Source organism: Ciona intestinalis, unplaced genomic scaffold, assembly GCF_000224145.3.
Source record: "Ciona intestinalis unplaced genomic scaffold, KH HT000211.1, whole genome shotgun sequence".
Classification (NCBI taxonomy): domain Eukaryota; kingdom Metazoa; phylum Chordata; class Ascidiacea; order Phlebobranchia; family Cionidae; genus Ciona; species Ciona intestinalis.
The window spans coordinates 2,729-15,223 of record NW_004190532.1 but is presented as its reverse complement, the minus strand read 5'-3'; the positions used below and the strand labels follow the sequence as shown (position 1 = coordinate 15,223).

Here is a 12,495-nt window from a genome sequence, read left to right as displayed (position 1 = left end):
CTCTAATTAAAAAAATATTTTTTTTTCAAATAAACGTCAGACATTACCTGTCAAGGTATAAAATAAATAAAATTATACTTTTTTTCATGCTAGGATAAAAGTTATGTTTATAAATCATACTTGTTTGTGTGTAATGCGCATATGGATAATAAGCTAAGTTTGTTCAGAGCGTTCCGTGCTTTCCAAAGGTGTGAGAACAGTATTGAGCCTGGATCAGAGTAACGGTAAGCAACAGCACGATTGGAGTCTGTGTCCCCAATATTAATATATAATGAAGAATGCAATGGGTGAACTCGTCCAGGGTTAGAGGGGTCACATACCCATTTTTGATTGGGGTCAGAAGGGGCACATTCTTGGAGGATTAGCGGGGTCATTCTGGGTAAAATTGCAGCTAAATTAACATCAAAATTATGTGTTATGTTCAGGTAACTTGTCACCAATTTTTTAAAACAGGGATGACATCATATGTTTATGCATCTTATATTTAGTTTTAATATAGATTTTTTGGTGCTGGTAAGTGTCTATTCAAAAAAGTATGTCTAAATATATCGAGTTTGCCACATTAATCAATGAGGTTTTCTATGTTTGACTATGCATTTTAACAATGTCACTCAAAATGACATTTATAAATACACCACAGTTGTTAGGTGCCTATACAAAAAGCAGATCCAAAGAATATTGCATTCGCCATATTATTCAATGAGGTTTCCTATGTTTGACCAGTATAGGTGTAAAAAAAACTAATTCATTGCTATTACTAATATAAAAAGCACATATACATTTTTGTTCAGGCTGCATAACCCTATTAGCATGATTACCCTACAAATACTGCATTTAAAATAGATGTCACTAAAAAGCTAAAAGTTAGATTACAAAAGAAATTGAGTTTACCTTTTGGCTGTTCTATCAAGTATACTGAGACATAGCCTTGAACTGACATGTTTCAAATGCTTGTTGTCTCCCCATGCCCATAAAGTGGATGTGTCCTCACATTTTCTAAACTCTTGTTTCAATACATACCACCCATAGTTTTCACTTTGTAAACTTGTGTTGGCGTAAAGGCACATGGGTGTCATCGCATTTGGGTTCGTTATAAGAAACTGCGTTTCCTCTGAAAGTTTTACAGTATTTGAAAGAATAAATGAATGTAACTTATTTACTCTTACATGGCCGAAAACGACTGTTGTTAAAACACGGATGTTCTGTTTCATACACTTCGTGCCACTTACGTGTTACCACAAAAACCTAATTATACCTGTGTGGTGGTATAAGTTACCGCGTATATTAAAGACCTTTTCACTTGTATTGCATTAATTGCTTATGTAGAATAAGCCAAAAGGTATGCCACTTTTTTGGCTAAAAATTAACCAATATTGATGCATTCAGATTAGTTTTTCAATATACAGAATCTAGATACCAAAGAAATTGTATTTCTGCCTCAATTTTAGTATTTTACCTTCACATTGATATGCATTAGAATCCCACACACCAGTGTTAAGACATTTCACTGACTTAGCTCCTTCATTACCATGACCCAGGTTACATAGTATTGAGCATACGCTACCTTCTGCTGAGTATTGACTGGTACAAGAGGCAGGAGTGATTGTACCTGTTATTATAAACATTGAACAAATGAATGGTACATTACTATACTCTAAGTGGGTGAGGTCCCACAGCAGGGCTCGCCATTGGTCCTAGTATTTAGGCCAGGATTGGCCCATCACCCTAACATCCTGTGTGCTACAGCGTGGAGCTAACTAGATTTGAAAGCTAGCCACTTCCTGAAAGTAGGCAACAAGTGTTTGATTATCTTTACTTTGAGTACATGCATGTTGTGGTATATGGAAGCAAACGACTTAATTTCATTGACATGTTTAAAACTTATTTATCCTGGTATTGCACAGCAACAACAGTTATAACACAAGTGTTGTATAAGCTTTGTCCCTGAATGAGTTGCCATGTATGTAATTTATGTGTGATTAATGGAAGAGATATTTTCTTTTTTTTACGTTTAAAAAGTTGTATCTTTTTTTTCTGTTTAAAAGAAATTTAAAAGCAAAGTTGGAAGTAGTGGAAACTTACCATTTACTGGAGCAGTCAGAGGCTGACACACTGACATGCACACTGGCAACACAGAATCAAATAAACCGTCTGAGTGACAGGTTCTATATACCACCCCACTTGGGCCTGGTGCGGCCAGCACAGTGGTGACGCCTGTGTTTGAATCTGTTGCGGTAAGCCCTCTGTGTGGTTCTGGCCCACAGCCATAAGCGCAAGTATCTCCTTCACTGACTACCGCATTGGGGCAAGTGATATTTCCGCCCCCAGAAGGGGTAAGTACTTTATAACAGCCACGCTCGCAGGCAAAGGTTCCATCTGACCAACTGCCATCAGAAAGACAGCGCTTGTTTTCAACCCCCTAAAATTATTGATACATATAATAAATCGTGGTTAAAATGAGAAAAATCATGGTAAATATAAAACTTTCTAGAAGAAGTCTGAAGAGACACAAAAACATTTTTTTTTCTTTATTAATTAGTAGTGTTGTGTTGCTCTATTGCAGCGTGCTTGTAAAACAACAGTCGTTATAACACAGGTGTTCTGTTTCATAAACCTTGTGTCTGCCTACGAGTTACCAAGTATTTAACTTTGTGGGCTATATTTTTTAAGGAGATTTTTTTTTGTATGACTGGCAATTTGGACAACCCATTAGTGACCACTGGGTTGGAGCAGTTGCCATGAAGTGTCTTGCCCAAGCACACTTACACATATATATTAAAATTTGCTTACAATGAGTGCTTATCTAGTAAATAATAGTTTTCTAGATTGACTAACTAGTCTTGAATAAGTTCTGAACTCCTTGAACTAAGCCTTGAACTTGACTAAGGTGACAAAAAAGAAAAACCTTTAAGTCTGTCATATTTTGTGGCTAATCTTGCGTTCTTTGTTAATAATATACAATATGACTGCACACACAACTCAAATAATTAAAAATTAAACTTATGGCAGTTAAACTGCATTAATACTAAGCTAACTAACTTGCTGAAGTGCTGAAGTGATAGACTATTTTAATAACTGTCTTTCTCTACCTTTATTATGTAAGGATTCTCACACGAAAGTTTGCATTCTGTGCCAATAGAACTGCTATGTCTAATGCAGGACTGGGGTAAGACGACACCATTTGATACGTGGGGTAAAGAGGGACACCTGACTGTATAAATATTGTTTTTTAGAACTAAGACATTTAATTTTAAACATATTAATTTTGTAAGGTTATTCTATGACATTATTTCAATATAAATATATGACATTCTGTGACATTTTTTGCATACTTTTTACAAAAGTAGCTAAAAAAATTACTTATTTTCAATACATGTACATATATTTTGGTTGAATAAATGACGCTTATTTATCCTTATGTGGTAGGGCAACGACAGTCGTTATAACACAGATGTTCTGTTTCATACAACTTGTGCCTGCTAACCAGTTACCACATATTTAAGTAACCACTGGGTTGGAACAATTGCCATTAAGCATCTTGCCCAAGAACACATACAACCACAAAGATAGCAGCACCAAGCCTTGAACCCTTATCCTCTAGTCTATAGGCATGTGTGCTAACCACTGTGTGCCAACCACTATGCCACAACAGTTCCCATTTCTAACCTAGAGAATACAAGTTCAAGGCTCTCCACTGCTATAGTGTTGTACAGTGTTAGTACAACTGGCATTGCCGGCCAGGCCAGAATAAAAAAGTTATATTAAGGTATATAAAAATGGAAAACTAAGAAAATGTACATACACGTGCAGTTAGGAGTTGCATTGCTCCAATTTCCTGACGATAGGCACACGGTAGTGACATCTCCTTCTAATACATAACCTTGGTTGCAATCAAAATCGCACGAAACTCCTTCATCCTGTGCCATGAACTGACAATATATCGTTACACTTCCACCACTGGGTGGGGGTATAGAGGGGCATGCAACAGAACCTGCAAATATTAATTTGTCAGATTTGCACAAAAAAAAAATTAAAAATTGTAAGATTATAACTTTTTATTTTATATAAAATTTTCTCTTTACAGTAGTCAAACATGACAGAAATAAGTTTTTTGCATCCCAATTTATCTTTATGCTAAAAAATCAAGAAAACAAGATTTATTTACTCACATGAAGGATACTCTCCATCCCAGCGACCCTTCACACAAGTCCTTCTGTTATTTCCCTTCAGTTTGTGACCAATGTCGCATGTAAAGGTACATGTTGTACCACTTTCTAATGTTTGGTTGGTCATGCATTTTTCCGGCGAGATGCTCATTAAATATGGAGGGTGCAAACGTGGACAACTGGATTCAAAATTCAAATAAAAATTAGTCACATAAATTCATAACAAAAATTAAAAAAAAGTTTAAATAAAACAATAGCCTACTAAAATACATTCAAAACCAAATGTTTATAAATATATAAAAAATAAATTCAAATAAAAACATGTTGAAAATTGAAATATATATAATATTTGAAAAAAGTAAAAAACAGTTTTCTCTGGGCCACCGACAGGTGCGCTAACCACTTTGCCACAGCGCCAGTTAATTAGAGCAAAATAAATGTATTGGTTTACTTACCCTACAGTAGTGAAGATATCATAAAGTGAAAAACTTCCATTAGATGTGATTGCATACCAAGGCAGGGAACTTTCAATTGAAGAATCAACCAAAATAACTTTCGCAATTGATGCATAGCCATATCCCATCACAAGACTTGTACCCTGGGTGTTAGTAGTTTAATAAATTCTGAGAACCTGACCCTAATCTGATGCTCATGTGGCAGAAATATTGTTGTGTTAAGAAATATAGTCAGAACCTTGTGCTATAAGATATATAACAGAAAAAAAAACGGTCCAGCAAACTGTATAATATAAGAGATATATATTTCGCCTAAATGGCATCGTGAGTATCCTGTTAGGTGTTATTGGTTTATTAATTATCTGTTGAGAATAAATCTATTGCTGACAATTTGGAAAACCCATTAGTAACCATTGGGTTGGATCAATCCATAAAGTTCTTGCCCAAGGTCACATAACTCTAAGATACAAGTTTCCTAGATTTATTGCTGTAACATTTAAGACTTCCTTTACCAACAAAGTAACAGAAACCCCATTGGTATCTTCCCATAGCCATATTTGGTTTGGATCAGAAGACGTACATTCCTTCATTGCGATGTAAGACCCTGGGTGTCTGTGCTCTACTGAGAGGCATTTCCTTGTCCCAACATTACGTATCACACCTAATGTATATAAAAAACTATGTATTACACAGTGCATTAAACATTTTTTATACAGTTGTTACAACATGCGTGTTTTGTGTCATAGACCTTGTGTTCGCTTACAGGTTACCACGCATGTAACTTTAAGAGTGATTATATTTTTTTCCATTTTTTTTTAATGTATAGCTGATAATTTGGACAACCCATAAGTGGCAACTGGGTTGGAGCAATTGCTGTTAAGGGGTCTTGCCCTAGGACACACACTCACAATGATATATCTAATTGAAACTGTATGTATGTAACTTTCTTTATCCTCGCGGCCGTAAAAACGACAGTCGTTATAACACAATATTCATACACCTTATGCAAGCTGATGAGTTACCATGTATGTAACTTTGTAGGTTTTTGGGTAAAATAACTTTTATAGCCACCGATATAAAAAGTGACCAACCTTCTGGATGAACGGTCCATCGTTGTAACCTGTTGTTGAGATAACATTGTGATATCGGTCGTTTCTCTGCATGGTTGGTGATTGTGTTTACATCCAGGCATACGTCACGCTCGTCACGAGTCTGTCTGATCATGAATTGGGTTTCAACTGAAAAACAAATATATTTATGAATTTTGCTGCAACACAAGCCTATTTAATTCCTGTCCAAGATCTGCCTGATAATGAATTGGGTTTCCGAAAAATACAACCAAAAATATAAGGGTGAGGCTCTATGGTGTGCATGTCAAGAGACTTGATCTTAGATCAAAGTTGGCCTTTTACTTTAGAATGCAGGCCCGAAGTAGCAAATTACCCAAAAGCAAAATTTAAATGTGTGACTACGCCCAGCATAAGATATTTTTGCTTATTGCTTTAAAATGTAGGTCAAAAGTAATACATTACCCAAAAAGCACACACTAGTCAATATAATTGGGAGCACTGGTCAGCCTAAGATATATTTGCTTACCTAAACAAGTAGGTTCTTCACTTGACCATGTACCATCTGTGAGACAAGTGCGTGATTCTTCACCAATTAATCCATAATCAGTATCACACACATAGTTGCACACACCACCCTGGTATACTGATGCTACGGTGCAGTTGGATGGTTCAATAAATCCATGTGACGGTGGTAAAAGGGGTGGACACTGCTTCAAGCATTGGCCGAGTTCTTCTACAGATTTCAGTGTTGCACATTAAAAATTGTTACTTGTTATTCAGTGTTGCACAATCAAAAAATAAAAAGTATTTTTTCCTTTTTTTAAATATCATTCCAAAGCATTATTAATGGCATCTTTTTAAAAGTTCCAGAAACTTAAATAAAAGTCAGTGAATTTTTACTAAGCATATGAACAGTTTAGCATTTCTAATAACAGCTGCTCTAATGTACCGAACATAAGCATGCATTCCAAAGTGTTTAAATGGTTGGACATAAATACCTGACCATTTTCCAATAGTTAGACACTGCACTGACATGCTTCCATGCAGCATGAACCCGTCACCACATTTTAATGTACATTTGGTTCCTTCAACAACTGCTGGTAAATCAGCACGACAATCATCAGGGTACAACATTCCATTCATGACAGGTTTTAAAATGGGACAGGTACCTAGTTAAGAAATATAAAAAAAATTGCATATAACTATATATATTATTCTGAATGAATAAATGAAGCTTGCTTTATGCTCGCATGGCTAAAAAACGACAGTTCTTGTAACACAGATGTTCTGTTTCATAGACATTATGCCCGATTACGAGCTACCATGTATGTAAATTTGTAGGTGTGTTTTTTTCAGAAAAGACGAAAATTGCTCCAACCCATTAGCGACTACTGGGCTAGAGCAATGACTGTTAATTGTCTTGCCAAAGCACACATAGGCCCATAATGGCGGAGGCGACAAGACTTGAACCCATAACCAATGAGTTAGAGGCAGGTGTGCTAACCAACCAATAAAAGTAAGTAAAACTCACTCATGCAATCTGTAGGTATAGAGCTCCAAACACCACGACTTCCACACGTTACATCCATCTCTCCAGCTGAACAGAAGTTATTTGGACACATCACATGACACTTGAGACCCTCCACTCTATCACCATGAGGATCGGTACATATATGTGGTGAAGCAGTCATTAGTGGGGGGAGGGGTAGCACAGGACATAGCTCAGAGCAGGTGGTCTAAATTGAAATGTAATTTTCCGTAATAAAAAATGCTAAACGCGAATAAACTAAAACCAGGGAAAATTTATATGAATATCTATTTTCATCAACACCTGGCAAAATGGTCAGCACCCCTACCTCTAGAGTCTAAGACCCAGACGATACAGTTTCAAGGCTTAACGGCTAACGCTGCTACCATTGCGCACTTGTCTGCATAGGAATTCCTGGGCAAAACAATTATCGACAGTTGCTACCTACAACCCAGTGGTGCCTTATGGCTTGTCTGAATTGTCAGCCATGTATTAACAAAAATCCAAAAATAATCACAAAAATTGAACAAAATCTAAAAATAATCACAAAAATTCAACAAAATCCAAAAATAATCACAAAATTACATAATTATGTTGAAACTTGTACGCAGTCACGGGGTAAATGAAACATAACACCCATGTTGTAACAACTAACCATAAATAAGTTATCTTGAAATTCTACCGATAATCTTCTGCCAATAACTAATTTAATTTACCAATTACTTCAGTTATTTACCACTTTTCCTGTCCAGGATCCACCAGTACCACACATTCTCTGTCGGCTACCTTCCAGTTTAAATCCAGGTTCACAAGTATGGACACACACCACCCCTTCCATTACTACAGCAGCATGATCACCCTTCATGAGGGTGCGACTGCACAAGGGGGGGAAGATGGATCCATGTTCAGGGGGGACTAATGGGGGGCAACCCCTTCTACAAGTTGGGGCTGGAAAGTTCCAACTAAAAAGAAAATTTTACAAAAATGATCTTTAATTTGAGAGAGAATCATAAGAAACGAAATGAAGGTATTCTTTTAACTTATATGCAAGGGGGCATAGATGTAACATATTGGTGGCTTGTAAACATGTCATCCTACTTTTTAAAACAGGAGTGATATTATATTATGTTTTAGCACCCCATTTTTCAGTCTAAAACAGCTCTTTGGCTGCCGTTAGGTGTCCACAAATAAGCAAACCCAAAATATTTGCGTAATGTTTATGCAATATTTACAAGGTAGCTCTACACTTAAACTACATATACCTGCCATCCATTTCACACAACAGATTTGGGCTACCAGCAAGTGTGTATCCTTCAATACAAGAGTAGGTACATAAACTTCCTGCTGGTTGTAATGTGTCAGAAGTACATGAAGCTGGCCATACTGCACCATTCTCAGGCACACTTAATGCAGCACAAGTTTCTAAACAATAAAAATTATCAATATTAAACTTATTGATTTAAACTTATGACCAATTAAATGTAAAATTTTCAATATTTTTATTAAAACTTTAACAAAATTAAAGAATAGGATGTCAGTAACAGCTTTTCTGTTCGGCACAAAAGCTCATTGGTTATGTGCTTGCATCATAATCAAAGGATACTGTTTCAATGCTGATTGATGGTGTATGTTTTTGGGGGCAAGACAATTAACAGACTTTGCCCCAATCCAGTGGTCACTAATGGGTTATAGCAAAACATTACTTTACCATCAAGATATATGGTAAAATAAGACCTACTTACTTTTACACATGGGTGCCACCCCACTCCACATTCCATTATCAAGGCACACCCTTGCTGATATTCCATCCAACACATAACCCATGCTACAATGGTAGAAACATCTCGTGTCAGAGTATGAAGCGGATTGGAAGCAAATAGATGGACTGATTTTAACTCCCATGTATGTTGGCAAAGCAGGACACTTGGCTGGAAAAAAAAAACATAAAAGCTTAATGAATAAAACGTATTTATCTCTGCATGGTGGAGCAATGAAAGTTGTTTTAACAGGTTGTTTTGTTTCATACACCTAATGCACGCTTATGACACTTTTATATGCATGGCTAAAAATTTAAACAAATCAGAGTAAACCACTTTGTTAAAGCTAATATGTTTTAGGACTGGTAGTTTTTTTTAAAAAAAGTAGGTTTCAATGGTATTAGGATGCCAGGACATCCAGTATTCGGCCTAGAGTTGGCCAATTACCCTTTCTGACTGCTATACCAACGGCAACATGCAATAATTTTCATGACATGGCTGTCTTCGTTAACACATATAGAGACTGAATTTTGTTTAATGCAAATATAATACCTACCTTTACATAGTGGTTGTGGACCACTCCACCTTCCAGTAGATAAGCATGTCAATGTCTTAAAGCCAACTATGGTAAAGTTTGTATCACACATGAATGTACATGAGTCACCAAGTGAACTGTGGTTGGACATTAAACAACTGACAGGACTGACACTTCCATGGTTGATTGTCTGAATTAATAAATGAGTGAATGTAACTTGCTCTATCCTTGCCGGAAAATGACAGGCAGTATAACACGAGTGTTCTGTTTCATACACCTTGTGCCAGTGCATGAGTTACCACGTATGTAACTCGTGGGTGTTTTTTTTTCTGTATGGCTGACAAATTGAACAACTCATTAGTGACCGCTGGGTTGGAACAATCAAATGACTCACTTAAGGGCATACCATTGTGCACCCACAATGTTCTGCAAGACTCTGCAAAGAAAAAATTACAATATCTGACCACAGACAAAGGAAAACCTTGGTCCTTTGTCACAAAAACAAAATGCTAATAAGATCCAATATATATATTACATTTGCTTTTACATAGCAGTGTTTAACCACTTACCGATATTTTAGCACAGAACTTTGGTTGGGACATTTCTAAAGGTTGTTTTACACCTGGCAACTGAGTATTGAGTAGATTGAAAGTATCTCCCTCGCTGAGGTACGTCTCAAATGCTTCAAATGATCTTGCTTTCATCAGAGGTTTCTGAGTAACAAAATAAAACTTAAAACATTTAGGTAAAAACAGTCTACTTCAGTTCTGAATTGTAATAGTTAGATTGTGTATAGGAACTTAACAGCAAGATAAAAGCTGGTTTTCATTGAAAACTAGTTGCTAAAACATACGCTGTGATCCCACGTTCATTATACCTTTGCTACTTAGTACTTACTGTGTCTATTTCAAGTGACTCAGGATCCAGCTCAAATCGTTCATCATTACTGAGAATAGATAGAAGTTCATCTTTTAGTAAATTTTCCACTTCAGGCCCGTGGATATCATCCTGTATTTCTAGCTTGAAATCGACGTGTATTCCTCGATTTTTAGCTCCCACCAACTGCGCAAATTTATCCTCGGAAAAACGGATGATATTCACAGAAGACAGAGGCCGGGAGAGACGAGACATGCTCTCAAATAACTGAAAGTTGCAATGGTTTAGGGCAGTGGTTATTTTTACATGAATGATGACACAACAAAATTAGCAGACGACAATTGTTATTCTTTTTTAACATATTGTACAAATCAATCATAGTTTATTAGGGTTTGGCAAAAATAGAGTGATTTTTTCTATTTTAAAGAGTTAAAATTAAAGAAAAAAAAATCCTGAACTGTTTGCAGTACAGATGAGCCTAATTTGTAAGTTTATGTAAAATACATAAATGCGAAGAACAAAATGAAAAATAATATATATATATATTTAACACTTATTTAATTTTTTTTTAAAAACTGCAGCTTTATAACAGTGTTAATCACTTTACATTGATTCCATAAATCGAAAATATTTCAATTTTAATCTAAAAATTAAAAATGACAATGCAAAAGGAATTAGTTTTTCATTTAGATTTTCCTTACATGAGATTGCAGAAATGATCTTGCTCCAATAGAATGAGTTGAACTTCCATTACTTAAACTTGAAGTCCATTGTAAAGATTTCCCTTCAACTCTGTTCATTCTTATTGTACCGTAGTAACTTGTGGATTTACCAGTTACTGTCTCTTCTCGCAGATGAACGAGAATTCCTGAAGGGTAAATGAATGAATGTAACTTTTTTTATTCTTGCGTACATGGGAAAACGACAATCATCAGAAATGGATTTTCTGTTTCACACACCCCAGCTTACAAAATACCACATATGAAACTTTGTGGGCCATTTTTGGGGGTATGGCTGATAATTTAGTGACCACTGGGCTGAAGAAAAAAGAAAATAAAACTTTTTAACTTTGCAAAAAGTTGCAAGTTGATGAACTTAAACAAGTATCTATGCTTTTTCTTGGTTTTGTTTTCATACATGTTAGCAGAGTAAAAAAATGTTTTAATGTGCACATTACTATTAAAAATACTGGTCATATGGTGTTTTCGACATGATGTAACAGCACAAAAATAATTTCAAACATGCATACTGTTTTTTTGGCAAAACTTGTAAACAATAAAAAAAAGTTTTTTTTAGTAAAAAACATACCAAACACTATTCCAGCAGATGCAGCAACCACAGCAGTAATCAATGCTGCGAAGAGAACCCATTTTTGTTGTTGGGAAAGAGCCATCTTCAGGAAGTACAAGAAACTCCGACGTGTTAACTAAACTACTGCATATTCAGCAACGTTAGCATCATAATTAAACTTTAAATTCCTATATTGCGTTAGTTTTCTGCGAAAATAAGTGTCATTTTTGTGTAAAATGAACTATTTTTACAGTTATTATAAAAAGCAGCTAAATAGTCATTTGCCTCCTTATTTAAAAATGCAATAGCCGTTGCAGAAGGATTTGCTTCGTAGGTAAATTTCCCTAAAGTTAAAAATACTGAGGTGAATGGGGAACCTTTGTTTGGAGTGACATAATAAAACGTATATTGGGCGTTTTGGTTGGCAAATCAGTCGCATTATCATAAACTGCCCGTTTTTCTAAATACCGTACTTGACCAATTACTGCTGTATGACTTTACAAATATACATGGCCAAGAACAAGGACAACTGTTCGACGAAAATGAATGTAAATAGAATGGCCATTACGTGCCCAATAAATATACAACAGCAGTGATGCAGTCTGGTATGTTTTGACATATCGTTTTAATTGGATTTATATATTCTTTAATCTTATCACCCTCGTCACATTATCACCTAATGCGCATGATCACCCGTACCGTTGGGTGGCTTGTAGATCCAAGTTACCAAACCCCGCTGTATTGTATTGCTCGTATGGTGGCCGTCAGCTTGACATTGACGTTTTAGGGTTGCGGAAATCGAGCCATTATTGGACAGC

The 12,495-nt window shown here is 35.9% G+C and overlaps 1 protein-coding gene across 2 annotated transcripts; it reads right to left on the bottom strand.

Annotated features, from left to right (window-relative positions):
- Positions 1–61: 61 nt before the first annotated feature.
- On the bottom strand, positions 62–11,951 carry LOC113475310 (P-selectin-like). Of its 2 annotated transcripts, XM_026839371.1 has the most exons (21): positions 11,696–11,951; positions 11,089–11,255; positions 10,409–10,654; positions 10,081–10,224; positions 9,533–9,701; positions 8,962–9,147; positions 8,482–8,641; positions 7,956–8,181; positions 7,223–7,427; positions 6,690–6,860; positions 6,218–6,424; positions 5,713–5,859; positions 5,134–5,282; positions 4,622–4,764; positions 4,170–4,345; positions 3,803–3,991; positions 3,090–3,211; positions 2,083–2,419; positions 1,457–1,609; positions 892–1,111; positions 62–375 (listed from the first exon to the last, which is right to left on the bottom strand). In XM_026839371.1, the coding sequence occupies exons 1-21, from the start codon at positions 11,778–11,780 to the stop codon at positions 108–110; spliced, it is 3,870 nt and encodes a 1,289-aa protein (XP_026695172.1). In that variant the 5' UTR covers positions 11,781–11,951; the 3' UTR covers positions 62–107. The 2 variants fall into 2 exon arrangements, with proteins under 2 accessions (XP_026695172.1, XP_026695173.1); XM_026839372.1 differs by lacking the exons at positions 62–375; positions 892–1,111; positions 1,457–1,609; positions 3,090–3,211 and having other exon boundaries at positions 2,274–2,419.
- Between the last annotated feature and the right edge of the window lie 544 nt (positions 11,952–12,495).

What these genes read in the sequence shown, in the direction of transcription:
- LOC113475310 (XM_026839371.1), bottom strand. Translation starts at nt 11,780, where the DNA reads ATGGCTCTTTCCCAACAACAAAAATGGGTTCTCTTCGCAGCATTGATT. An exon ending in AACTATTGGAAAATGGTCAG is followed by an intron (nt 6,425 to 6,689) that starts GTATTTATGTCC and finishes TGAAATCTGTAG; the next exon opens with AAGAACTCGGCCAATGCTTG. An exon ending in TCTGACTGCTCCAGTAAATG is followed by an intron (nt 1,610 to 2,082) that starts GTAAGTTTCCAC and finishes TTATAATAACAG; the next exon opens with GTACAATCACTCCTGCCTCT.